The sequence below is a fragment of the Aspergillus tanneri genome (genome assembly GCF_003426965.1).
Source record: "Aspergillus tanneri strain NIH1004 chromosome Unknown AapTan_1_pilon_pilon_pilon, whole genome shotgun sequence".
In the NCBI taxonomy this organism is placed as follows: Eukaryota; Fungi; Ascomycota; class Eurotiomycetes; order Eurotiales; family Aspergillaceae; genus Aspergillus; species Aspergillus tanneri.
Window position 1 is genome coordinate 3,225,894 of NW_022984628.1, and position 23,847 is coordinate 3,249,740.

Sequence of the window (23,847 nt, forward strand, 5' to 3'; positions counted from 1 at the left end):
GAAGAGGGAGAACAGGGAATTAAAAAAGAGGATGAAAGAGGATGAAAGAAGCCGGTCTGTCAGTATACAAAGGACCCTCTGAGTCCAAGAGAAGAGCGAACGATACAGAAAGAGGAGAAGCTGGTCTCCGTGCGATTGTCTGGTTGGCCCAGTGGGACCGGAGGTGGGCCAGCTCAAGGAGAATAAAAATAGGTAGGAATACAGAGTACCTAGGGACTGTGATTGTCGTACAGTGCATCAATTCATCCACTGAATAGGTATCGTACTTTTCTCCCCCTCTTTCTCTGGTTGAACGGATAAGATCATCGTTAGCTCACTCGATGTGATGAACTGTCGATCCTGGTCGGATGCGGAGATGCTGCATCTGGTCATATCAAGTCATAGTCCTCGTGGATAGCCAATTCGGTCGGAAAGATCCGTTCATGATAAACAACAGAATTGAGTCATCAAGACTGGTGGTGTAGCTAACTGGTATGCTTAAGATATAAACACAGAGGTATGAATACAGGATGTAGATGCAAGTCTCGATCAAACGCACGCAGTACATGCCTTTATATGCCCCAGGGAGTCGAGTATATACCTCATCGCCGAGTAATTCTCTCTCTGCCTTTTTTTCTTTTCTATTTTTGCTCTTCCTCTCTCTCATTTACTTCTATTTTTATGTTTCTCCTTATCTTAGATATATTAGTAGATAATGCTTGTTTCGATCCCTATGAAAGTCAGGCAATGGCAGACCAGGTGATGTCATCAATGAACGTAGGGGGACAGAAACAACAATGCATTATTTCCCTAATATACTGCTTTTGTATTAAGTACTTCTATTATTATTTTCTTATTATAATAAGAAAATAAAGATAACGATAAAGATACATCCATAACTCATTTCGTTTTTTCCTCGTTCTTGGCTCCCAATAAAGGGAAATCGATGCATCACCTGATCTATGCCCCATTCATCACAACGAAGACGCAAAGACACGTCAAGACCAAATCAAATCATCACAGGACGCCATTTTAATCATCAGAGGGGTATTCCATTGTTCACTTGCCGCAAGAGGATATCCGGTCTCTACGCATATCCCTTCATTGTATATCCATCCCATGTGTGGAGACCATGCTTTCACCATTGTGACATCATCCTGAGCTGCAGAATCCTGGATACCAGTAACGAATCGTCAGAGACCGATGCGGGGAACTGGAGAAAATTACCAATAAATTGAAGATGGATCTCTTAATTGCCTTCAACCATTTCCATGATTTGGGGGGTGCTCTATCAACAACCACGGGAGCCTGGAAGGCTAAATCGGCGCGCAAGTCAAGTGACGAAGCAGGCAAGCTAGCTGGTGCTGTCATGCAACCAGGGCCTGTTAATTAACGCGGACTCCGATCTAGAATATTTATTCTGATGTAATTAATTTCGATAAGGACCTGGATTTTGATCATACGCCTCCGTATGCAAAACGGTCGCACGATATTTCTTGGCTAGAGTATTTAAACATTCTACAATGTCACCCAGCACTTCTTGGGATAGCATCATCATCCTCTGAAGATGTTACAGCATTCCATACGAGAAACGGTTCAAAGGCTCGTCAGCAGTCGTCGCAAACCTGTCGAGCCGGATTTCGATATCGTCAATACGGAACCAGCTATGTTCATTCCAACATACACCAACAAACCAGCAGTTCTCCGAGGGTGCTGTATACTAAAATTGAAGGAACCCCTGCCTGTGAAGAGGCTGATTGTGAATCTCCGGGGAGTCTCTCGACTGCAATGGTCTTTGGGTAAATGACATCCCAACGCGACGTAGTTAGAATACCGGCTGACAAGTACACACATGCAACAGGCCGTCGTGATATGAAAACATTGGCGGATTGTACACTGGTTTTGTTTGGTCCCAACTCCCCAACAGAAACAACTCAACTTTCTTCCAATGCCGCACACATTGGAAAGCCGGGCCCCGGTTGTGTGAAGAGCATTCCAAGCCAAAAGAAATGTCGCGTTTGGAATGCAATTCACAAGAAATTCTGCGCCAGACGCACCTACGGAAGCTGTGCGGATTATCAAATTCTTCCTCCCCCGGAACTTACCAATACAACTTTGAAATGATTCTGCCTTCCCATTTACCGGAATCTATTTGCCTTCGACGGAGCAATGTCCATTACAATGTTCAGGCCTGTGTTGAACAGCCGGGCTGCTTGAGCCGCAGTATCAAACGAAGCAAATCAGTTACTGCAGTTCATTGTCCAGCCGAAGACTTCGTGGAGGACTCTGAACCTGTGTATGTCTGTCGACGTTGGCGGAATTCGCTTCGCTGTGAAATAATCCTCTCCAGGAGAGGAGCGCCTCTAGGAGACCGACTCCCAGTTTCGGTATATTTCAGGGAGATAGCATTTTCAAGATGCGAGAGATTCAGGATCTTCCTCTCGGAGAATACACAGTATCTACAAAAGAGTGGCATATCTTCCTGCGGGGGCCCTTTCAAGAGGGTCCTTTTGTATGATGCTGGGCAGGATTTCGAGGATGGAGCGGATGCTCAAGGCTATCCGGATAATATGGTTAGAGGAAGAAGTCTTATGGAAGATGCTGGCTCCGCGAGTGCCAAATCAGAGGACGAGGGGACGAGGTTGGATGTCAACTTGTTGTTACCCCAGGCTGTCAGCCAGACGCACCCCAACACCGATGAAAAGCTAAACATGCATTTCGACACCAAGTACAAGAATGTACAAATTAGCCATTGGCTCGAGGTGAGGGGATATATATAGGCGGTTTTTTTGAGGTTCCGATTGACAATGTCTAGTTTGTATTCACCGTGTCCCGACCTGATGCGAGGTCAGTGCAGAAGATTGTTAGGGCTCCGTTGGCCCTCCGATCTAGCTACGCTTTACCAGCCAATGCGTCTCTGCCTGCGTACTCCCACACATGCGACGGGAAGCCAATCTGTGTTTCCGCTACAGAATCCATTGATGGGTGACGGTGCAGACTAGGCTTACATAAGGGCCAGTCGAAGCTCTGCCAACTAATGCCGGTGAGGTGAGCCGAGGCGCATGATCGACCTCCAGCTATAGAAGTCCACTAAGCTAGAATCTACGAAAAGGATCTGAAGCAAAGGCTGAGGGACGTTGTCGGATTCTGATGCACCTTTTGGGACGGGCTCCATACTTCATCCACCGTTTAAATGTGGGTAGCCCACCTAGTGGACCAACCATGGAATCTTCACAATATATCATTTGTTCCGGCAGATGATTAAGTTTCCCGTGCATCATGCAATCATCATCCTCTCATCATCCCCAGCACTCAGGTCAAATCTCTCTAATCACACAAGACTAGTTGTGATGTCAATAATTAACCGTGGGTTTTTGAAACATGGACGAACGGGTTTCCTATGGTAGCTTTCAAGGGAATCCACGGAGGAACCTGACCACAATCTTTACTCTACACAGCATGACGATCTAGGAGCTTTTTCCGGTGGGATCTCTCACAATGCTCCTAGAAACATTCTTCACTTCTCTTGATATTCTACATTGCTTTACTGCTACCCCCCGGCGTCTTCTCCAAGTGTTATCCCCATCTTTGCTGCGGCTTCTTGCCCTTTAAATACCCAAATTTGCATATCTTACCTCTCGTGCCTCTCACCATGGCGCCTCCGACGTATGCGGGAATGTCAGGTCGTCGACTGGCCCTTTCGGTCACTGCCACTTGCACCATGGGATTTTTACTTTTCGGATACGACCGTAGGTTGGCGGGAAATAGTCCTTGTTCCTGAATGATGCGCTCATTACATCCATAGAAGGAGTTATGTCAGGAATTATCTCAGATCCCGCCTTCAATGACATGTTCACGGCAACCAAGAATGACAACACAATGCAAGCTACCGTGACTGCTGTCTACGAAGTTGGTCAGCTAAACGGATGCAGCTGAGTGCTATCGAACAAACTAACACGCTTGGTATAGGTTGCTTGGTCGGGGCTATCTTCGCGCTTCTCTTTGGAGAACTCTTAGGTCGTCGGTGGATGATCATCATAGGCGCAACTATAATGATCCTAGGTGTGATCATTCAAGTGTCTGCGATGCCCAAGTCACTACCACTCTTCCAATTTATCTTTGGCCGCGTTATTACCGGCGTTGGTAATGGGATGAACACGTCGACTATTCCCACTTATCAAGCTGAATGTTCCAAGACCAGCAATCGCGGTCTGTTAATTTGTATCGAGGGAGGTGTTATTGCTATTGGTACTGCCATTGCATATTGGATCGACTATGGCACCCACTTCGGTCCACAGAATTTGGTCTGGAGGTTCCCAATTGCATTTCAGGTTGTTTTCGGGTTTATCATTATCGTGGGCATGATCTATCTACCTGAATCACCTCGCTATTTGATTGGACATGGGAAAGTAGAGGAAGGTAAAAGCGTCTTAGCAGCCTTAGCTAACACTGATATTGATCATCCGCACACCCAATTGGAGAAAGATCTGGTTTTGGATTCGCTGAGAGCGTGAGTTGCTTGTTCCTTAGAAGTACATTCATCTCACAGAACTAACCTTAGGATAGCTCTGGTTTTACCAGGTCTAGGTTTAGGGACCTGCTCACAGGCGGTCCCTCCCAGCATCTGCGCCGGATGCTTATAGGGTCGTCGTCTCAAGCGTTCCAGCAGATCTCTGGCTGTAATGCAGTCATTTACTACCTCCCGGTTCTGTTGGAGCAGTCAATCGGTCAATCGCATAACCTTGCACTTCTAATTGGTGGGTTTAACATGATCTGCTACGCCATCTTCGCAACATTTTCATGGTTCTTTATTGAGAAGATTGGCCGCCGCAAGCTGTTCCTTGGAGGCAGTTATGGCCAGTGCGCAGCCATGGTCATTGTATTTGCATGTTTGATTCCAGGAGACTCTGACACTGCTAAAGGGGCAGTCTTTGGCTTTTTTCTGTATATGTGCTTTTTCGGGGCGACCTGGCTCCCTCTACCCTGGCTGTACCCGGCGGAGATCTCTCCTCTAAAGACAAGATCCAAAGCCAATGCTATTTCCACCTGCAGCAACTGGCTCTTTAACTTTACCGTCGTCATGATTACCCCGGTTATGGTGGACCACATTGGGTGGGGAACTTACCTCTTCTTTGCCGCGTGGAACGCCATCTTCATCCCCATAATTTGGTTATTCTACCCGGAAACCGCTGGCCGCAGTCTTGAAGAGATTGACCTTATATTTGCGAAGGGGTACGTGGAGAATATAAGTTACGTCCGGGCAGCCAGGGAACTACCGAAGCTCTCTGACGAAGAAATCGAATCCAAGGCCGCCGAGTATGGGATTCTCAACGAGGAGACGTGTACTTGAGACATTTCCAGCTGCGTTGCCGGAACGCACCTCTGATCTGCTCACTTAGCTGTGAGACAAGTCGGACGGTTCGTGTCCTGTTTATAAATTTTCTCATATGTATGTATCTATTTCTAGTGTGCATACGTATATAGAGATCTACATATTTACCTCAGGAATCTATATTGAAATCCAATACATTAGCATGTTAACCACGTATGGAAATTTTGCTCTTTCTACTAGGTACTCTTTGATCCTCGTCACCACAGTTCATTCCCCGCCAGGAATGCAACACATAGGTATATACCTCCACATGCTTCCATTGACTGGAAGGGCTATCTAATTCAGTGAAAGTGAATGATTCACATTGAGTTAATCTTCCCAGTATTCATTACGAGCTCCAGGTTGCTCTTCGATCTAAGTATCAAACGTATAAAAGCTCGTGTGTTTGTATTTCAATATTACAGACCTATGGTTCGATAAGTGGCCATGATTTCGAATATGTAAACCGAGCTGTTCTTGTAGGTGTTGAAATGAGAACAAATCCAGTCTATCTGCTTATACTTCATCAATGGAAGTAAGTTATGTCCAATCCAAGTTTGTTTGGGCAGTAATCTCCGAGTGATTCTGGAATGGTATATAAGAACGCGATAGTAGACAACAGGCAGCTGCATCGTAAAGGCACATAATTCTAACAGAATCCGGCAATTCAACACCCTGTATCACGGTGTGCATCCATCTATCAGCCTGTCTCTATTATCGATCTGACGCATGAAGGTCCACTCCTCTCTGGGACTGGATCTGAATGCTAGCGTTCAGGAGAAATTAGATTCGAGGAAGGAAGTTGGCGACGATTACTACCGTATCACATTAGCTACCCAATCTCTCTCCACCGTTATCAAATATGATCAGCATCAGTGACTCAACCTACTGAAGGAGCTCTTTGGTTACGAAGTAGACACAGGTGCTCACTAAAGCGACCTTGACAAATCCTCTGGCCCCTAAACCGGGGCGCCTTGGATGGATACGCCCATAGTAAGAGAAACCGAGAGATGAAGGAGAACGCATCTTCAATGATTAGTGAATGATGAGGTGGTAGCCAATCCATTCTCCTGTAATCGTCGTGATATTTATCCTCCTCTGGTATCACCGAGGTTGAGCCCTTAAATCCGGCTCGGGGTCGGTCTTCGGTGTTTCTGGAGGTTTCGGTTTCTTTTCCCTGTCGATTCCTACATTCTCCTCTTCCGTATTATTATTCTCCGTCAGCTGTTTCTTGTTCTCTTCATATTTGACCTTCCCTGGACACATGAAGAGACACCGACCCGGCTGCATCAAGAACTTCGGCCTCATCAACCATGACCGACCACGAGCAACTTAAACGCCGCCAACTAACCAAGGCCTGCGAGACATGTCGAGACCGCAAAGTTCACTGTGATCGAGCTGTGCTCTGTGGTCCTTGTACATGAGCACGGGGCTCGCTGAGATGCTCGTATCAAGAAACGAGTACCACATCTCCAGCTTCTCGTGCAAAGATCGCATCAGTCCAGCCAACAGTCCCCGTTGCTGCGGTGAGCAATTTAACTCCGGTCTCTCACGACAACACCGAACTCGCGCCGTCGCATTGCAGTCAGCTGAGGCAAGGGTCACCGTCTCAGGATGACTCGCCGATTTGTCATATCCAGTGTTATCTGCAGCGTGTGGAAACACTCTTTAGTCGAGGGGCAAATCATGCAGCGTCGGGCCCAGATCCTGCTCGGATCAGTCGTTACGCGGCCTAATGCAGCGTGTCCACAGCGTCGAACAGCAGCTGTCCTCGTCCTCAGACAAGCCTAGATTAACAAACGGACTGTCAATCGGGGCAAAGCCTCCGCCTCCATATCTCGTCCAGCAAGATGAAATTGACTAGCCAGCCCATTATAGCTACACTGCGGACAAGGTACGATCTGCTATTTATCCATGCTCTCGCGCTCAAGCTGATAGACGCATAGCTTCGGATCGAACACGCGCTCCGTCCCAAGGAGCCAGACCCTTCATATCAAGCCCTAAAAGCCGATTTGGTGGCCCTAGTACTACTGCCGGGGTGTGCGGCATTCCGTGAAAACTCAACAAGCTGCCTAGCCGAATGACCCTATACCGAACCTGCATGAGACCATCCCAGCGAAGCCTATCTGTGATGAACTGGTGCACGGCTGCATGCGCACTTTTGAGCCAATCTACCGAATCGTGGACTTGCCTTCCTTCTGGAAAGAGTATCACCAATTCTGGGAACCGTCCTCAACGCCTCAATAGTGTTTCTCATGAAGCTGGTCTTGATCTTCGTCGTTGGTACCGTCTTCCAACCACAGCGAGGGAAGGCGAACCCCGATCATGATCTCCGTCTGGTCCAATCTTGGATTTATGTTGCCCAATGGCGGCTCACAGGGCCCTCAGAGAATGACGCTCTGAGCTTGGATAGCCTGCAGGTGTTCTGTCTGCTACTAATTGCGCGCCAAACCAGTTTTCCCTAGGTTAATTGTCCTGACTATGCACAGGAACCCTCCCTAAAAGGGCTATGGCGATGGGTCTTCATGGGTCCCGGTCCATTTCCCATCCCTCGGTCTGGAACTGATCACACAACTCGAAGAATTTCATCTACCATCTCACCATTACTAGGAACCACTACCAACCCACATAATCTCCCACTACCTGATAAATCTCTGGACGAACTCACCCGCTCATCCCGCTCCCCCATCCTTCGCACAATGCACCATATGCTCGCTCAGCTGCGCCAGATCATCGACCTCGGAACACCCAGTCTCAAATGATATAATGTCTTCGCTGCTATCCTGGGCAAGATCCAAGCCAGCTGTCTATGGGGCTTTTAGGGAGAGTCTAAGAGTGTCGTTGACTAAGCTGCAGGCTGCTGTGAGAGTCGCAAATCATGCATTCTTCTCTACCCCGAGGGATGAAATTCGTGAGTCTGAGTTTATCGTGGCGGAAGAGAGGGTTTGGCTGCGTTTTGATTTAGATTTGGTGAGTCGTTTCCGGTCTTTTATTCTTAAGCGTTTTGGTCTTTGGTTCCTTGTTCCCTGTTTCGTACTCCCCTACATGGAGTGCGTGTTTGTTCACTGAGCGAGCGCGGTAGGATCCTTGGGATACCGGATTTGTTGGATTTGGATATGGGGGATTCTGGCTTTGAGGGTTGAAATAGATGTATATACCTTCCTTGTTCGGTTGACGTTTGATGTTAATGGCTTATATACTAGTATACTATTTATTCTGTCAGACGGATGAGTCAAAATAATTTATAATTAAGTAGTTCTAACATGCTCTTCATTACCGTCATCCTATCGTTATGTACTCGCATACAGAATATCAAGCAGAATGAGATCTGCGACAGTGGTTAAACCCAACTAAACCAGTAGTCCGGTCCAAATCGCTCTGCATTGTCAGGATAGCCTTGTCGTTGAGTGTCAGAGGCTGCCAAGTCATGGATGGATATCCATGCTCCATCCATAAAAAGTAAAATAAAATTCTATGCCCAGCCAGTGTACTGTTCCACGGGTTCATTCTTCACTCCTGCAGAGCCATGCCTCACACCAAGTAGACGAACTTTGCCGATTTTGCCACCAAAATCATCCTCCACTTTACTCTCCCAATTTTCAAAGAGTTCGTTCAACTTGCGGACCACCTCGATGTCGTCCCGGATGAGGAGCGCAATCGCGTCATAGCCACCTGCGCCGGGAACCACCCCACCAACAACGCCGTCGATGTCCGAGACTGCGTCGAGCAGTTCGGTTTGCACTCTGGGTTCGATAGGGACGCCGGTTTTGCGAGTCATGCTGCGGATGTGATTGCGTGAGCGCTGGATAAGATTACGAACGTCACTGAAGTCATTGGATTTCTCTTGATTAGGATTCTGCGCCAATTGCTTGAGTTCTAGACAGAGTCTCTCGTTGTTGGACTGCAGAGCATTCCAAAGAAGCTCGGCCTCCTGTGGATTTTGTTTTCGCCATTCCAGCACCTTCTTTAGCATAGACGGCGTCTGGGAACCGCAATCTACATCGCACAGGACCATCTGCATGCCTCGAGGCAGCTGCATACCAAAATCGAGGCATTCCGTATCCCATGGATGTTGGGGGTTGACGTCCTCCACGACCGCAAAGAGGCGTTCTTCGAACTCGGGGCTCCCCGCCTCACCAACGGATTCCAAGATATGGGGGGAGAATCGCCGGTAAAGACAAGAGCCATAGATAGCGGCGGCAACATCAAATCCAGAACCAACCTTCCCCTGGGCCGCACAGTGGGCCGCCTGGGCCAGGTTATGGAGCTTGTCACGGGCAGTGCCCAGGTCGTCAGGTTGCATTGTTCGATGGATAACCAGAGCAGATACTAGAGACGTGACTAAAGCTGCGGAAGATCCCAGACCCGTCTTGTGTGCCTCATGAAGGGGGACACCAAAATTCGCAAATCTTCCGGCAGACTGTAGTCCTGACGCCTTGGAGAAAGCGGTCTCTGAGTAGTAATCGTTATCTGCGAGGATGGTGATTGACAGGGACCCAAAATCCTTGGAATCGGCGACATAGCTGATGTAAGTCAGCGCGTAGTTGAGCGAGGTCTCAACGAACGGATTGTGTGGTCTATTATCTTTTAGTGTCTAGTCTCAACGTGAGACAGCATGGAGCATTCGCTTACCCAGCATTCTTTTGTATCACCTTAATACCGCCACCATTTTTGCAACGCTGGATGCCATACTCCCACACTGCATCTATAAACTGTGGCGAGCAAACAACAATTGTGTTTTCATTATGTTTATCATCCGCAGTATTCCCATCATCGGCTACTTCAGTAGATGTGCCAGCTCCCAACTTTCCTAACCTTCGATGACCCTTTCTCAATTGTTGAACAACAATGTGGATTCTTGCGTCAAGTGCGAACACTGTGCCGGTGTATTTACGGTCCAGAACGAGATAGCCACCCGTGAGAAGGACTTTGCCCGGAGCCGAGAGGGCAGTGATTGGGGAAGGAGAAACCGACATGGAGACTGAAGGCGCCGATATAAACAGAAGGATGGATCTGCTTTATAGAAATTTCACTTATCACAGGCGGTAGTTGAGAAATCAGTCGTCGCTTGAGAACTTGAAGTAAACAATACGTCAGCAACGACGGCTCCAGAAACAGTGTTGTGGGGAAGAAATATGGCATGGGAAGGATAAGGACAAACCATGGAATAGTCTGAGGATTAGAAAAAAGCCCTCAAAGGCACGCAGTCATATAGAAAGACGAATTGGTCCTACTCTTCAGGTCTGGAAATTTTGAGAGGGAACCCCGCTGATTGCAACGATAGACGAAAGAAATCACCACGCTGCGTGTTCTCACCAGCGGGTCACGTGTGTCAAGAGAGTCCAACTCGCATTAAGACCGACTAGATCTAGCTATCATCTAAGATTTGCACAATATGCCCAGAGAAATCGTGACCAAAGGCTTGACAAAATTGATGTTTGCATGTTTGCATGTATGCTCATATATTCCATCAGGTGGCTGGAGCCTGTGTGGCTGAGCAAATGTGGCACCGGGCTTTGCTTTATTTGGAATGGCTCACTTGGTCAGGTGTCTTTCAATGGAATCTAATGAGACATTCAATACTACAAATAAGAGATCATCGTGAGTCCAGTGGTAAATGAGTTGAAACTATCATGTTTGATTCTCACTCCGGCTCACATCAGCTCCTCAATCCAAATATGAGCATGTAGGCAGAAAAGATACCAGTTTGATGACTTGGCCGTCTTTACCCCTAACCGGAACATCGAACATCCATACCGAGAACTACTTAGTTATGCAGACTACAGAGTACACGTCTCAGCAACTGTGATGACATCTCCCCGATACCATAAGCAACTTAATCCAATTACAGACAGCATTGTAAGTCTCATTTTTAGGGTTTTAACGCCATTTTGCTGCACACAAGCTTTCTATTAGAGTACACTGATACTAAGTGCAACTCGAACTTCTCATTTCTCCGGTTGATCCGACATCAATGACCTCCTGTTTCATTAAGTTTGGAATCCAGGGATTTGAAGCATTGGATTCGTAAGTTCATTCCATGCCACGCCGGCGATGGATCTGATAAGGGGGCTTACTCCGGAGTGCCGAGTCTATCGTAGTAAATACATGTGGAGTTGATTGATAAACTTTCAAGTTTGGGTACGTGTGATTCATACGAGAAGAAGGGATCAGCATAGTGTTGATGTCATTCTCTGTGGCTACACTATACAGAGAACTCGCAACCACGCTCTATGAGGAAATCACTCTATTTGACCGGATGGATCTGTAAGGTCCATTGTTCTGGATCCGGTATCAGTGAATCGTTCGGAGATTAGGCATGACATTAGAATATTCTGAGTTGTTTCATGGCGGATTCACCACCATTAAAGAGCATAATAGTTACTACTTGTCGTCGGGTCTCGGGGATCGGACATCCGACAGGCCTCGGGGGCAAGGAAGCCAAACTCCGGTGGAGGCAGTGTTGAAGAAAATGAGCCGGGACGGGGAGTGAGTCACGGTCGGAATCAACCCCAGGCCAGGAACATCCAGAATTGCCTGGTCCTGTTCTTCCCTACGGCCCCAGAGCCCGTCGTGCCGCCATTGGACTACAACCCCTGATGAAGTGTGACCACATGATCCATCTCGGGCCTTAGGCAACGACCGTATCTCGTAATGGACAAGTTTTCGTCTTTGGTTGGGTCCCTGCCAGGGAAAGTTTTTTTTTTTTTTGTGGCCACTAGAGGTTTTTTTTTTTTTTTTTTTTTTTTTGTTTGATTCTTTCTTTCTACACCATTCATTCAACCCCTTCGATATTCATCTTCTCACTTCCCTTTGTCTCCCTGTGCGTTCCTTTGACGATTCCAAGTCGTCAAATGAACCTGCATCAATTTCGTTATTTTGATTCCAAGGTATGATGACCAAAAATGCATGGGTTTTGTTGCCCATGAAATAAAGAAAATACGTCTGGCTAACGTGTTCTGTCTAGTATTACCTCTTCCCATTGAAGAGGTCTCCCGCCAGATAAATGGTTTTCAAACCGTTCACCCATCTCGCGCGTCAGAGTTTCACCAAAGCCTTCACCCATGGCTACGCTCAGTCGGTAGTCGCGGCCTCGCAGTCTTCATACACACCATCCGCCACATTAAATCAGTTTGCGACTCAGCCGGCTGCCAAATTCTCCCGCACCACCCAATTACAACATGTATTTCAACCGTCGAGTTCGTCCGGGGCTGGCGCCAAGGCCAGTCAAGGAGGCTCGGGCTCGGGGGACTTCGGGTTAGCGGCGTATTATGCGGCGTGGCAGCACGCTCAGCAGACGGGTGATGACAGTGATTGGAAGCAGATGCAGCTGAAGAGACGTATTGGTTGGAAGCCAACATCTGCCGAAGAAAATGCCAAATCCAAGGAGTACAGCGACCCGGGTTCCCAGAGTTCCCGCTCCGATCTTCCTCAGTCGCCCCGTATCACCAAAGCTACGGCCAATGCCGACGTCAGTGCGCAGGTGGAGGAGGCTGTAGCCCGAGAGATCCAAATCCAAGAAGAACAGGCGCAGGCAGAGGAGGCGTCCGAGGCAGAGAACACGGCAACCGAGGCTTTCCCCGAACTGCCTCCAGATGTTGCCGCTCTCTCGGATGCTACCGCAGAACAATCCCAGGTTGCTTCAGACCAGGTTGTTCAGCTGGCTTCAACGAAAAAATACGCCGAGATCCCGGGTGCCTTCGCTGCCTTGCTTCGAGATGGCCTCACCCCCACTGTTGAGGCCTACAATGCCTTGCTTGAGTCGGCTATCCAACTCCACGGGGAGACCTCCCAGGCAATCCAAAAAGCCCTCGATGTCTACTCGGATATGCTGCGTCGGAAGGTAATCCCTAACCAGGAGACGTACCGGACTTTGGTCGAGCTTTTCGTTGTCCGTGCGCAGGAAGCCATCAAATCCAGGAAGCTTCTGGAGCAAGATCGACTGCGATATGGTGGCATGGAAGAGGCCGGGAAGTTCATGCTGCACTCAAGTGAACTGGAGCGCGCTATCCTTGATGAAGATCACTCCCTCGATATCGCACTGAAACTCTTCGATACAGCTACTACACGACACACTGATCTGGTCTTCTCACTGGATACCTACCGCTATTTGATCATTGCATGCGCTGTAGAAGGCCGGGTTGAAAACATGGTTCGCGTCTATGCTCACATGGAGTCCCACGAAGTGACTCCGCATGCCTCCATTTTCCCGGCGATGATCGACGCTTTTGCTTCGACCGGAGACCTGAGGAGCGCTGTAGAGTGCTACAACGAATACAAGGCCCTTGCAGTATCCGACGATAACGGTACGTTTAGCATTGTCCAGCGGTTGGATGGTCAAGTCTATGCTGCATTGGTCAAAGCGTATCTCTCTTGTGGCAAGGAGCAAGAAGCTTTGCGGTTTCTGGAGCGGATTCGTTCCTCGTTTGACGAGGTTACTGAAAACCGTGAAACTCGGCAGGATGCAATTGAGATGGTGATTGTGCAGGACGCACTAGTGCGCCACTCTCTCAAATCTGGTGAGCATGATAGCGCCTTAGACCATGCCAAGACCCGCTTGCACGATAGTGCGCTGGATCATGCCATGGCCCAGATCTGCATCGCTGCGGCGGATGCCGGTAACCTCAAGGCCGCTTCCGAGGCGTTTGACTGTCTCCCCACTGAAACGGACATTCGACAAGGCCCCGCTGTGTCCATGCTGGCGCTACATGTTCGACAGGGCGATGTCTCTGCCGCCCGATCCCTGTGGCGCATGTTGAGTACCACGGGTCAGGCTACTTCGGACATGGTCCAGCCGACTGCCATGTACTCAGTCGCCCTACTGAAGAGTGGTCAGATCGAGGAAGGTCTCCTTGAAGCCCGCAATATGTTTACCCGAGTTCGCAATGCCTTCACCGATAATAATCTTCTACTCAATCCTATCCGTGAACAGATCAACGAGAGCATTCACCTTATCGGTCGTGTCCTTAGCCAAACTGCAGTTGTCCTCTCCCCTCAAGCTGCTATGACTCTCCTTTGGTCGATGACGGAGAATGGGGGTCTTGTCTTCCCAGTTGCTGAGCATGTTGTCTCCAGCTTTGGTCCTATTGGTATTTCCCAGCTCAATGCCCGTGACCTGATGCTGGCGCTTCAGGTCCAAGCTGGAATGCTGGTCAATGGCAATGCGACCGCTTTTGATGTTGCCCACCCCATCCGCTTCGCTCACATGCTTGACATTGCTTTGGCAACCGGGCTCCAAATGGATCCCTTCACCACCCGTGTGGTTGACCAAGCCGTTGGTAAGCTATTCAACAGCCGGCCTGACATGGTCAGAAGATGGCATGACCATCTTGGTTTGACATCCAGCCCTTCTTCCTTCTTGACCGATCGTCATTCTCCCGCCTCGGAAATGTCGACCCTAAGCCCCACGCCCAACGAAGATTCGTTCGACCCGTACGCCTATGCCACCGACTTCCGAGGGTCGGCAATAATTGCTGAGGAATTAGAGAACACCCGTGGTCGACCAGAGTCGCACCTGAACGAGTCTTTGAATCGGCTGCGAAACATGCGTCGTGCTGGCCGTCACCCTCGCTACATTACCTACGCCAAACTGATCACTGCCGCCGCCAAGATCAACCGCGTTGATCTGGTCCATGAGGTTCTTAGCATGGCACGACGCGATGTACCTCTTCTTCCCCAGTACCACGCTGTAAAGTATGGCTGGGTGTCAATTCTGGATGCTATGGTCGCCTCTTGTTTAACCCTGGGGGACCGCAGCCTTGCCACCAAGTATCACACTGAGCTTCTTGAGCTCGGCTCAGCTCCATCGGCGAACACCTTCGGTTTGTACATCACGACGCTCAAGGAGTCCACCAAGACATTTGACGAAGCAACCGAAGCCTTGAAGGTTTTCCATCGTGCGGTGGCTGAAGGCGTGGAACCTTCCTCGTTCCTTTACAATGCCCTCATTGGCAAGCTCGGTAAGGCCCGTCGTATAGACGACTGCCTCCTGTACTTTGCCGAAATGCGTGCCAACGGAGTTCGACCCACGAGCGTCACCTATGGAACGATCGTCAATGCCCTGTGCCGTGTCAGCGATGAGCGCTTCGCCGAAGAAATGTTCGAAGAGATGGAGTCGATGCCCAACTACAAGCCCCGCCCGGCTCCTTATAATTCGATGATTCAGTACTTCCTCAACACCAAGCGCGACCGGAGCAAGGTTCTAGCGTACTACGAACGTATGCTGACCCGGAATATCCAACCCACAACGCACACATACAAACTGCTTGTTGATGCCTATGCCTCTCTGGAGCCGGTGGACATGGACTCCGCCGATAAAGTGCTTGAAAGCATGAAGGCTAACGGGCAGCAACCGGAAGCTGTTCACTACGCGTCGCTCATCCACGCTAAGGGGTGTGTGATGCATGATATGGAGGCGGCCCAGGATATTTTCCGCTCCGTCGTGTCAGAGCGGAAAGTGCGTTTGCAGCCTTGTCTGTACCAGGCCCTCCTTGAAGCCATGGTTGCCAACCAGCAGGTTGCACTAACAGAAGAGATTGTGCACGATATGAAGCGGCGCGGTGTGGAGATGACCGCCTACATTGCCAACACACTCATCCACGGATGGGCTTCTGAGAGCAATGTGGCCAAAGCCAAGGCTATCTACGACAGCATTGGTGTTGAAAGACGGGAACCCAGCACGTACGAGGCAATGACCCGTGCGTTCTTGCTTGCCGACGATCGGGACGGAGCCTCCCACACAGTTCAGGAGATGCTATCCCGTGGATACCCTTGTGCTGTGGCCAGCAAGATTGCCGATCTTGTTGGTGGAGGACCGGCTGTCCCCCCCCCCTAAGGAGAGATACATTTCATTCGTCATCTGGGCGACGTTGCCTTCCATTCTCGATCCTTATTTGACTGGAACAAAAGAATAGTTCATTTTTAATCTCTCCCTCAGGGCTGGGTCCCTGTCTGTCGGCTGTTTCCAGCCCAGTGGTCTTGATATAGGCCTTTTGGGAGGCAACTTGATTCCCCCGTTGGTTTTTCTTTTTTTTTTTCTTTGGATCTATTTGTATGCATTCAGCGATTGTCGGCGTTCATGTCAAAAAAACGGGGGTTCCAGATGATGTATACCATGGGATTTGGGAGTTTTATTTCTTTTCTTTTTCACTATACATATTCCATGTTTATAGGTTCTTGTTGATTCTAGACCACTCTCAACTCATTTTGGGTGCTGTTCTACCTAGACAGCCACCAATTCCACGCCCCTGTGTTACTGTCCACAGCGGGCCTGGAAAAGAACAATCAAAGTATGATCAAGAGAAATCCGACGTACCCGTACAGAGTAGACTTTAGTGTTAAGTGTTGAATGTTGGACTAGACCAAGTCGTAGCCCGACGGAATGATTGATCCCGAGGGGTCGTGACCAGCCCCACCTCTATCCTGGGCTGTCAGCACCGTCGTCTCCTTTCGACCACCATTGGCCGTCAGTTATCCTCGGGGCTTGTTCTCTTGTCTATGCGCCCTTTCCATCTGTACAATCTATCTCGTCGAAGTGTCTGTCACAGTCCGTTTGCTCCGTATCTCCGCAATTTGCGACGCTGTTACAGCATGGATCTCAAAGACCCCACCAACAACCCTGAGGAAGTCGATGCGAGACGCCCCAAGAAGCTAATATGTGCGTACTCGTCGATTCCTGGAAATATGGTATTAGCCAGCTACTAACAGACTCCAGTTGCACCTGGTGACATAACATCCTCACCCTCCACGCCCGGCTCAAGAATGTCACCCCCGCAGACGGCCGACTCCGCTGCGCCTGCGACAGCTCCAACGGCGGCCATATCTCGTCTCATCGCTGAGAAACTCCGGTCCGATACTTCTACACCCAACTCGGTCATGGAAAACCAGATCGTCTCACATCCGGCTCGCGCGCATCAGTTCGTCATCAACCCACCCCTTACCGTCTCCCAAATGCATCCGAGCAATCCCTTGCATCAATTCAATTCATGGTTCCGTGATCCGCGGTTACCAGCATCATCGGCCCCAGAGACGTGTACCTTGGCGACGGCAGCTTTACCCTCGGGGCGTGTGAGTGCACGCATCGTGTACCTAAAGGAGCTAGACGAGCGGGGTTGGGTGGTATACAGCAACTGGGGTAGTCGAGAGGGCAAAGGAGGTCAGGTATTTGGCAGTGCAGAGATAGATGGGGATAGCGTTCTCGGTGCCATGCCCGTTCCTGGGGGGGGCGACGACAATCTTCAGGAGGAATTGAAGCAGGGCAATAAGTGGGCAGCTCTGACATTCTGCTGGTCGAAATTGGAGCGGCAGGTGCGCATCGAGGGCCTTGTTGAGCCTCTCAGTCGCGAGGAGAGCGAGTTGTACTGGCAGACTCGTGAGCGGGGCAGTCAGATTGGCGCTTGGGCTAGCTGGCAGAGTAAAGTGCTGTGGTCAATGGAGCCAGACTCCTTAAACGATCTCCGCCGGAAGAGCCTAGCTCAAGACGAGGTATCGGGTGTTTACCCCTCGATTCCCCACGATGTGGACGAGACGGACATAGATGATGGGAGAGCGCTACTAGAGCAACGCGTAAAAGAGATGGAGGCGCGATTTGCCAATGCAGAGCAAATCCCTCTGCCTCCATTCTGGGGGGGAGTGCGATTGGTGCCGGAGTCAGTAGAATTCTGGCAGGGACGGCGCAGCCGCCTGCACGATCGATTCCGATACGTGAGGGTGCATACGTCTGGAAATGAGTCGTATCAATGGCGGATCCAGCGACTGTCACCGTAGTGTTATAATAGGAACATAATAGAGGCCGTAGAGCATCATCATTAGTATGGGTGAATATGATAGAATGCCAAGAATGTCCAACGACCTTGGCTGATCGACACCGACCTCATTACTCCCTTTTCATTGTAATCCACAAGGCAATCTTTACATGCACATCATATATAGACATATTTTCTTGTCATGAGACAATAATGGCCCTACAACAACCACCGCAATCCGCACAATCTCGCTGGGTCTTCCTCGCCGTCACGAGCGGCGCATTCGCTGCTCTCAACGGCCTCTTCGCAAAGCTGTACCCTTCTCCCCCAACCCATAACCAACCAATGCATACTTAATACTAACCTGAAGTCTCCAGAACAACAGATGAACACACCTCCGCCTTTACGAAATCCCTCCTCCAATTCTTCAACGCCACTCACAACCACCCTATACTAGAATTATCCGTGAGAGTCGTGAGTCCATCGCCCTCCCTTTCTTAATTTATTCATTCCACAACATATTCTACACCGATGATGCTCCAGAATTTTCGGTATATCACTCGCAACAAAATTCTCATTCTCATTTCTCTATAATTTCCTTACTAACCGGTCCGAATCAAATCCAATACGGGTGGGGAGGTATAGGTCTGTCTCGGACTCAATGTACTCTGCAACATCATCATGTGGGCATTGTTCACGCGCGCGCTGACAGCGTCCCCATCGACGGTTAAAGTATCGATTACCAACACGGCGGCAAACTTCTTGGTCACAGCTGTGCTGGGAATGGTTGTGTTTCGTGAGAAGGTGGGTGGTCTGTGGTGGTTAGGAGCGGGGATGATGGGTGGTGGGTGTATTCTGGTAGGAATGAGGGATAATTGATCTTTATCGTCTATTTGTTGCTTATTTGTTATGTTTGGGTTGAGGTGGTTTTGGAATTATATAGTAGTTTGTTTATATACTTGGTAAGAGATGAGTAGGATAGTATACTGAACATAGAAGAATAGTTAGAAAATACACAAGCAGCAGAATAAAAGACTTCCATCTATGTTACAATTATAGTTACATAGTGTAGTTCATCTATCTGTCAAGGTGGTCTGCAACGATTGCACTCTATGTTTATTCCTGGATACCTGATCCAAGAAAAGTCTATATAATGTATATAATGGTCGGGGCGTTAAAGGTAAAAGAAAAAAGAAAGAAAAATGAGAGATCACTGCCTCTCTTCCAACTCAACAAAGCCATCGTCATCCTCCTCCGTTCTATCATGTCCGCTGCGGTGCCCATAATCCCTGGGCCGGTCATGTCGTTTCCAAATGGGTAGTTTGGAGCCCAATGATTGCATGAAATGCCACACTCGCTCTTCGAGAGTGTCGCCATGGCCATGCAAGTGTTCTCCGAGACGAAATACCGGCGGATTATTCGTCGCCGCGAGAGCCTGTTCCTCGGCCTCCACCTTGAATTGGTACTTCAGACAGTCTTTGACGGTTACCAACCCCGTCAGACGGCCACGATGCTCGACGAGGATAATACGAGGGCCCATCTTCTTGAAGATCTCCATGACGGTTTCCAGCGGAAGACGCGGATGCACGGTCAATGGCGTGTGGTCGACATACCGGCTGAAATCCACAAACCTGGTTCCTGAGCTTTGGTGAATCGCATCGAATGTATCGGGGACAAGATTGTGTCTTGAGGAGGATGCGCGGAGCGCGATGGAGTTCTCGGCGGCTTCTTTGGTGAACAAACACCGTGCATTGGGGGACACCATGCCTTCTGCTCGCGCGCGGTCAATAGCATACCGGAGTTCGGTTCGGCCAATATATCCGACTAGGATCTTTTTCGAGCGGTCTTCAACTATGGGGAAGCCTTGGAATTTGTTGTCGTTGAGAAGATGTTCTGCTTCGCGCACGGGAAAGTCCGATGCTGGGAGGGAGAGTGGGTCGCTGGTCATAGCGTGGGATACGGAGACGTTGAAGATATGGTCTTCTTTGTTGTCAAGGAAGGGGAATCCATTGAACCAGATCATCCGATCTGCGATTCCTCCGTTGCCGAAACGGTCACTGACAAATTTGGTGATACCGACCACGATCTAGAAGCACGGCATAAGCATAAAAGATACTGGTAGGGCACACACGTGAAGACTGACCATAGTGGGAAGAATGTACGTGAGAGCTCCGGTCAATTCAAACATAATGACCGTTACGGAAATAGTCAAATGCATAATACCACTGAGTGCCGCACCAGCGCCTAAAAATGCGTACGTGCCTGGTGTGATACACGGTACATCAGGGTCACACGAGGCAAAGAACGCAGAGTCCGGAAAGGACTCATGCAGCGCTTGCACCATAATCCCAACGAGGCGACCGAACGAGGCTCCAATGGCCATTGATGGCACGAAGATGCCGGCGGGCACTTTGCATCCGTAAGAAATAATAACAAGAAATATTCGGAGGAACGTGGCCACAGCCAGCGATCCAACAATATACCAGCGACGATCAGGTCTGTTATTCTTCATTAGCGAAGCTCCTCGGTATTGACACACAGCACTCACTCGCAGAGGCCATTGTAATCGTGGCCCCCTTCGCACTCGCGGAAGAGAATCTCCATCATCTCCGTCATGTTGATCTTCAAAAACATGTTCGGAAAACACAGAACCGCCGTAATGCAAGCCAGGACGACTGATTCCATAACTGCATGCTGGGACAGATACTTCTTCCGAAATGCCTGTACACGGAGGTTCCACTTGATGACAAGCGCTCCATACAGGCCCCCAAAAATGCCGATGAAGGCAAAGAATATCAATTCGAAGAAATGCCACGTGCGATCGTACTGCACTTGGAACATGACCAACTGTCCGGTCCGAAAAGGATTCATTGCCTAGAGGTTGTTACTATGCTATCCCCACTAATGAAACGACTATGTCAGGTTATGTTGCATACCGCCAGTACACCTGTCGCAACCAATGCGCAAAAATAGCTTCGCCAAAGAGTTTTGAGAGGGAAATAGGACGCCATTTCCTGCAGAAAAATTAGAGTTCAAAAATCAGATATTCGAACAGACAGGTGAATACCTCTAGGGAGAACAGCACGCCTCCAATTGGGCTGCCAAATGCAACGGCTACGCCCGCCGCGGCCGTTGCCGTCAAAACCTCCCGGGTCTTAGCAGCATTCCGCCTATATTTGCCAAAGAAACGCGAAATCACATTTCCTGCACAGACCGCGAAGTGGACACTTGGCCCCTCTTTACCCACGGAAAGGCCGGATGCAATAGCCAGTGGGAGCGCGATAGACTTGATCACTAACGTCCACGCGCCCAGGAAGCCTTTCATCACGAAGCCAGCAATAATACACTTTATTTCGGAGATGCCGGAGCCTGCAGCATACGGGGCGAACGACTTGACTAAACTTGCGGCGATGAAGGCAAACAGGACCTATGCGAGTCAATTATAAGGGTCAAGGCTAGACACGATGGATTGAAATACCGCGAAGAAAGTGTAGAGAAAATAATTTATAAGCCAAAAAGAGGTCCAATTTTTCCACTCGGAGCAGCCTGAGAAACAGAGAATCGAATGAGCCATGCTATCTTCTGTCCTAGAGCAAGGATAACCAAACCTACCTCCCTCAGCGCCCCAGCAACAAAAATTCTCATTGAGATAGAATGCAGTCGAACAGTGGCCCAGCTTGATATCGGACAGCCACTCGGTAATGATGTTTAAAAAGGCAGAAATCAAGCCTATCACGGCGCCCACAATTGTGATAACCAGCCAGGCTTGTCCAGCATCGTAGGATTCACGGACCTTACGTCTCCACCCAAAGGTGCCTTCGTGATCCCAGAATCCAGTCCCATCGCGTCGTTTCGCCCTGCGCCGCGCTTGCTCCTGAACCGAATCTTGTATCCAGTCAATGGTCGTGAAATCTTCGTAACGCTTGATCTCGTTAATCTCCTCAGTGATCGCGGCCGGATGGACACTGTCGGGGGATGCTTGCTGGTCGATAGGGGATGATAAGCCTGACAGCCTCCTCAGAGTCCGACGCTCAGACAGGACGGAGGGCGAGCGCGGGGAGGGTGAACGGGCTGGCATCGAATTCATATCATATCATTCTCGGCCACCGTGATAGAGGGGTCATCTCTAGTAGTTGAAATTGTAATCATAATATCGCTGGGCAATATTGCCTTGTTTGGCGGAATTGATTGCTGATTGCGCCTCTCCGCCCACGTGAGAGGGCGGACCGACCGTGTTCGAGAGGGAAAGACGAAGAATTTCTATAAGTACCAAAGAAAATGCAGTGAATGGTCTAGTGCTCTTGGTCAAAAACCTGATGCAGATATTCTTGAGACTCTAGGAACGAGCCACATTGGTGGTAATCCCTTTGTACCAGGCGATAGTTGTCGAATCACCAGTCCACTCCCATCTTCCGACGCGCGTGGGTTTCTGACACCACACGCGCCGCCCTTTCGTTTCCTACACGCAACACCACTGCTCAATCAAAGCGACTCTACCAGAGACCAAAACTGCCGCCTATCAATATTAGAGCGAGACATTTCCCTGGTTTCATCCTTCTCTACTATCTGAAGAATCTCTGCGACCGTTTCACAAACGAACTTCGCGATGCCTCCAAAAGACAAACCCTCACCTGAGTTCACCGGGTCAGATGAAATCACCGGCCAGAGTGCTCTCCCAAGTGTGTGAAGCATAATCTTAAAGAAAAATATATAAATAAAAAAAAGACTCCGTCCAGCTGACCTTTTTTTGTAGTTTCGCGAATAAAAAAGATTATCCAACTGGACGAGGATATTGCACAATGTTCCAGTAACGCCACATTTGTTATTGCAATGGCTACAGTGCGTCATTCCAATACCTCCCTGACCTTTTTGGACTTTTGTTAACAATACCTAGGAAATGTTTATCCAGTATCTCACTGAACAAGGCCAAAACGTTGTCAAATCAGAACGAAAACCGCGCAAAACCATCCAATACAAAGATCTAGGTTAGTTGTAATCTCCCTCGCCAAAGCATACCCACGAGATGCTTATAGGGGACAAACAATCATAGCTACGGCAGTATCACGAATTGATAACCTAGAGTTCCTCGCCGATGTCATCCCGAAGACGACCACATATAAGCAATTCAAAGAGAAGAGGGCGAAGGAGGCTACGAAGGAAGCCGAGTATGAGAAGGGACAACGCACAATAAACGGAGCCTTACCCACTGCGCCCAATGCCAATGGTGAGACAGAGGATCAGGAACATCAACAAGTCGTGGAGGAAAAGCCCTCAAAGAGTCCTCGACATCCCGTAGTCATGCATGCGTCGGGGGCCGTCAGCACGCTGGTAGTCGATCGAACTGTTGATGCACAAACCGAGAGTCAGGACCGGGATATAGAAATGGTTGACGGATGATCGCTATATATATATATATGTGTGTGTGTGTGTGTGTGTGTGCTTTTGTTTTTTTCTTTCTATCTTTGCAAAAGCTGGGGGATTGCATGTCTGGAGGAGTTCTGGGTGCTTTTAATTGACAGATTGGTATCAACTCGCATTTATCTGGGACGCAGGGAACGGGAAATGACGGGCCAAAATTGTCGACTGGTCGGGCTTCACGGTCGTGACATCGCGTGCACTGTTAGGTTTATTTTTTTCCATCTTTATATATCCCAGGTATTCATGTGTATAGTATAAATGAAAAGAATTACCCATTGAAGAAGATCATTAACGTAGTTCGTCCTGTCGTGGGAATCACAATCATTGTCAACTAAA

General features: G+C 49.1%; 9 protein-coding genes across 9 annotated transcripts; 7 read left to right on the plus strand and 2 right to left on the minus strand.

Moving 5' to 3' along the window:
* Nucleotides 1-2,099: 2,099 nt before the first annotated feature.
* On the plus strand, nucleotides 2,100-2,968 carry ATNIH1004_003051 (uncharacterized protein; the record flags this gene model as incomplete). The annotated part of the gene is made up of 3 exons (XM_033567733.1): nucleotides 2,100-2,275; nucleotides 2,411-2,741; nucleotides 2,795-2,968. 3 exons carry the CDS (start codon nucleotides 2,100-2,102, stop codon nucleotides 2,966-2,968), a joined length of 681 nt encoding a protein of 226 aa, XP_033429728.1.
* A 663-nt stretch (nucleotides 2,969-3,631) lies between these two features.
* On the plus strand, nucleotides 3,632-5,329 carry ATNIH1004_003052 (putative MFS monosaccharide transporter; the record flags this gene model as incomplete). The annotated part of the gene is made up of 4 exons (XM_033567734.1): nucleotides 3,632-3,728; nucleotides 3,785-3,892; nucleotides 3,949-4,489; nucleotides 4,561-5,329. The coding sequence occupies 4 exons, from the start codon at nucleotides 3,632-3,634 to the stop codon at nucleotides 5,327-5,329; spliced, it is 1,515 nt and encodes a 504-aa protein (XP_033429729.1).
* A 2,276-nt stretch (nucleotides 5,330-7,605) lies between these two features.
* ATNIH1004_003053 (uncharacterized protein) lies at nucleotides 7,606-8,112 on the plus strand (the record flags this gene model as incomplete). The annotated part of the gene is made up of 2 exons (XM_033567735.1): nucleotides 7,606-7,770; nucleotides 7,840-8,112. 2 exons carry the CDS (start codon nucleotides 7,606-7,608, stop codon nucleotides 8,110-8,112), a joined length of 438 nt encoding a protein of 145 aa, XP_033429730.1.
* Nucleotides 8,113-8,822: 710 nt separating this feature from the next.
* Nucleotides 8,823-10,326, minus strand: erg8 (phosphomevalonate kinase; the record flags this gene model as incomplete). The annotated part of the gene is made up of 2 exons (XM_033567736.1): nucleotides 8,823-9,927; nucleotides 9,983-10,326. The coding sequence occupies 2 exons, from the start codon at nucleotides 10,324-10,326 to the stop codon at nucleotides 8,823-8,825; spliced, it is 1,449 nt and encodes a 482-aa protein (XP_033429731.1).
* A 2,030-nt stretch (nucleotides 10,327-12,356) lies between these two features.
* ATNIH1004_003055 (pentatricopeptide repeat protein) lies at nucleotides 12,357-16,184 on the plus strand (the record flags this gene model as incomplete). Its single annotated transcript, XM_033567737.1, has 1 exon — nucleotides 12,357-16,184. The coding sequence occupies one exon, from the start codon at nucleotides 12,357-12,359 to the stop codon at nucleotides 16,182-16,184; it is 3,828 nt and encodes a 1,275-aa protein (XP_033429732.1).
* Nucleotides 16,185-16,939: 755 nt separating this feature from the next.
* On the plus strand, nucleotides 16,940-18,115 carry ATNIH1004_003056 (pyridoxamine-phosphate oxidase PDX3; the record flags this gene model as incomplete). The annotated part of the gene is made up of 2 exons (XM_033567738.1): nucleotides 16,940-17,006; nucleotides 17,064-18,115. 2 exons carry the CDS (start codon nucleotides 16,940-16,942, stop codon nucleotides 18,113-18,115), a joined length of 1,119 nt encoding a protein of 372 aa, XP_033429733.1.
* Nucleotides 18,116-18,306: 191 nt separating this feature from the next.
* Nucleotides 18,307-18,972, plus strand: ATNIH1004_003057 (uncharacterized protein; the record flags this gene model as incomplete). The annotated part of the gene is made up of 3 exons (XM_033567739.1): nucleotides 18,307-18,407; nucleotides 18,471-18,567; nucleotides 18,739-18,972. The coding sequence occupies 3 exons, from the start codon at nucleotides 18,307-18,309 to the stop codon at nucleotides 18,970-18,972; spliced, it is 432 nt and encodes a 143-aa protein (XP_033429734.1).
* A 331-nt stretch (nucleotides 18,973-19,303) lies between these two features.
* Nucleotides 19,304-22,180, minus strand: GEF1 (chloride channel protein; the record flags this gene model as incomplete). The annotated part of the gene is made up of 6 exons (XM_033567740.1): nucleotides 19,304-20,179; nucleotides 20,237-20,591; nucleotides 20,642-20,967; nucleotides 21,030-21,107; nucleotides 21,161-21,520; nucleotides 21,887-22,180. 6 exons carry the CDS (start codon nucleotides 22,178-22,180, stop codon nucleotides 19,304-19,306), a joined length of 2,289 nt encoding a protein of 762 aa, XP_033429735.1.
* A 519-nt stretch (nucleotides 22,181-22,699) lies between these two features.
* ATNIH1004_003059 (histone-fold domain-containing protein) lies at nucleotides 22,700-23,490 on the plus strand (the record flags this gene model as incomplete). Its single annotated transcript, XM_033567741.1, has 4 exons — nucleotides 22,700-22,772; nucleotides 22,847-22,932; nucleotides 22,988-23,078; nucleotides 23,144-23,490. The coding sequence occupies 4 exons, from the start codon at nucleotides 22,700-22,702 to the stop codon at nucleotides 23,488-23,490; spliced, it is 597 nt and encodes a 198-aa protein (XP_033429736.1).
* Between the last annotated feature and the right edge of the window lie 357 nt (nucleotides 23,491-23,847).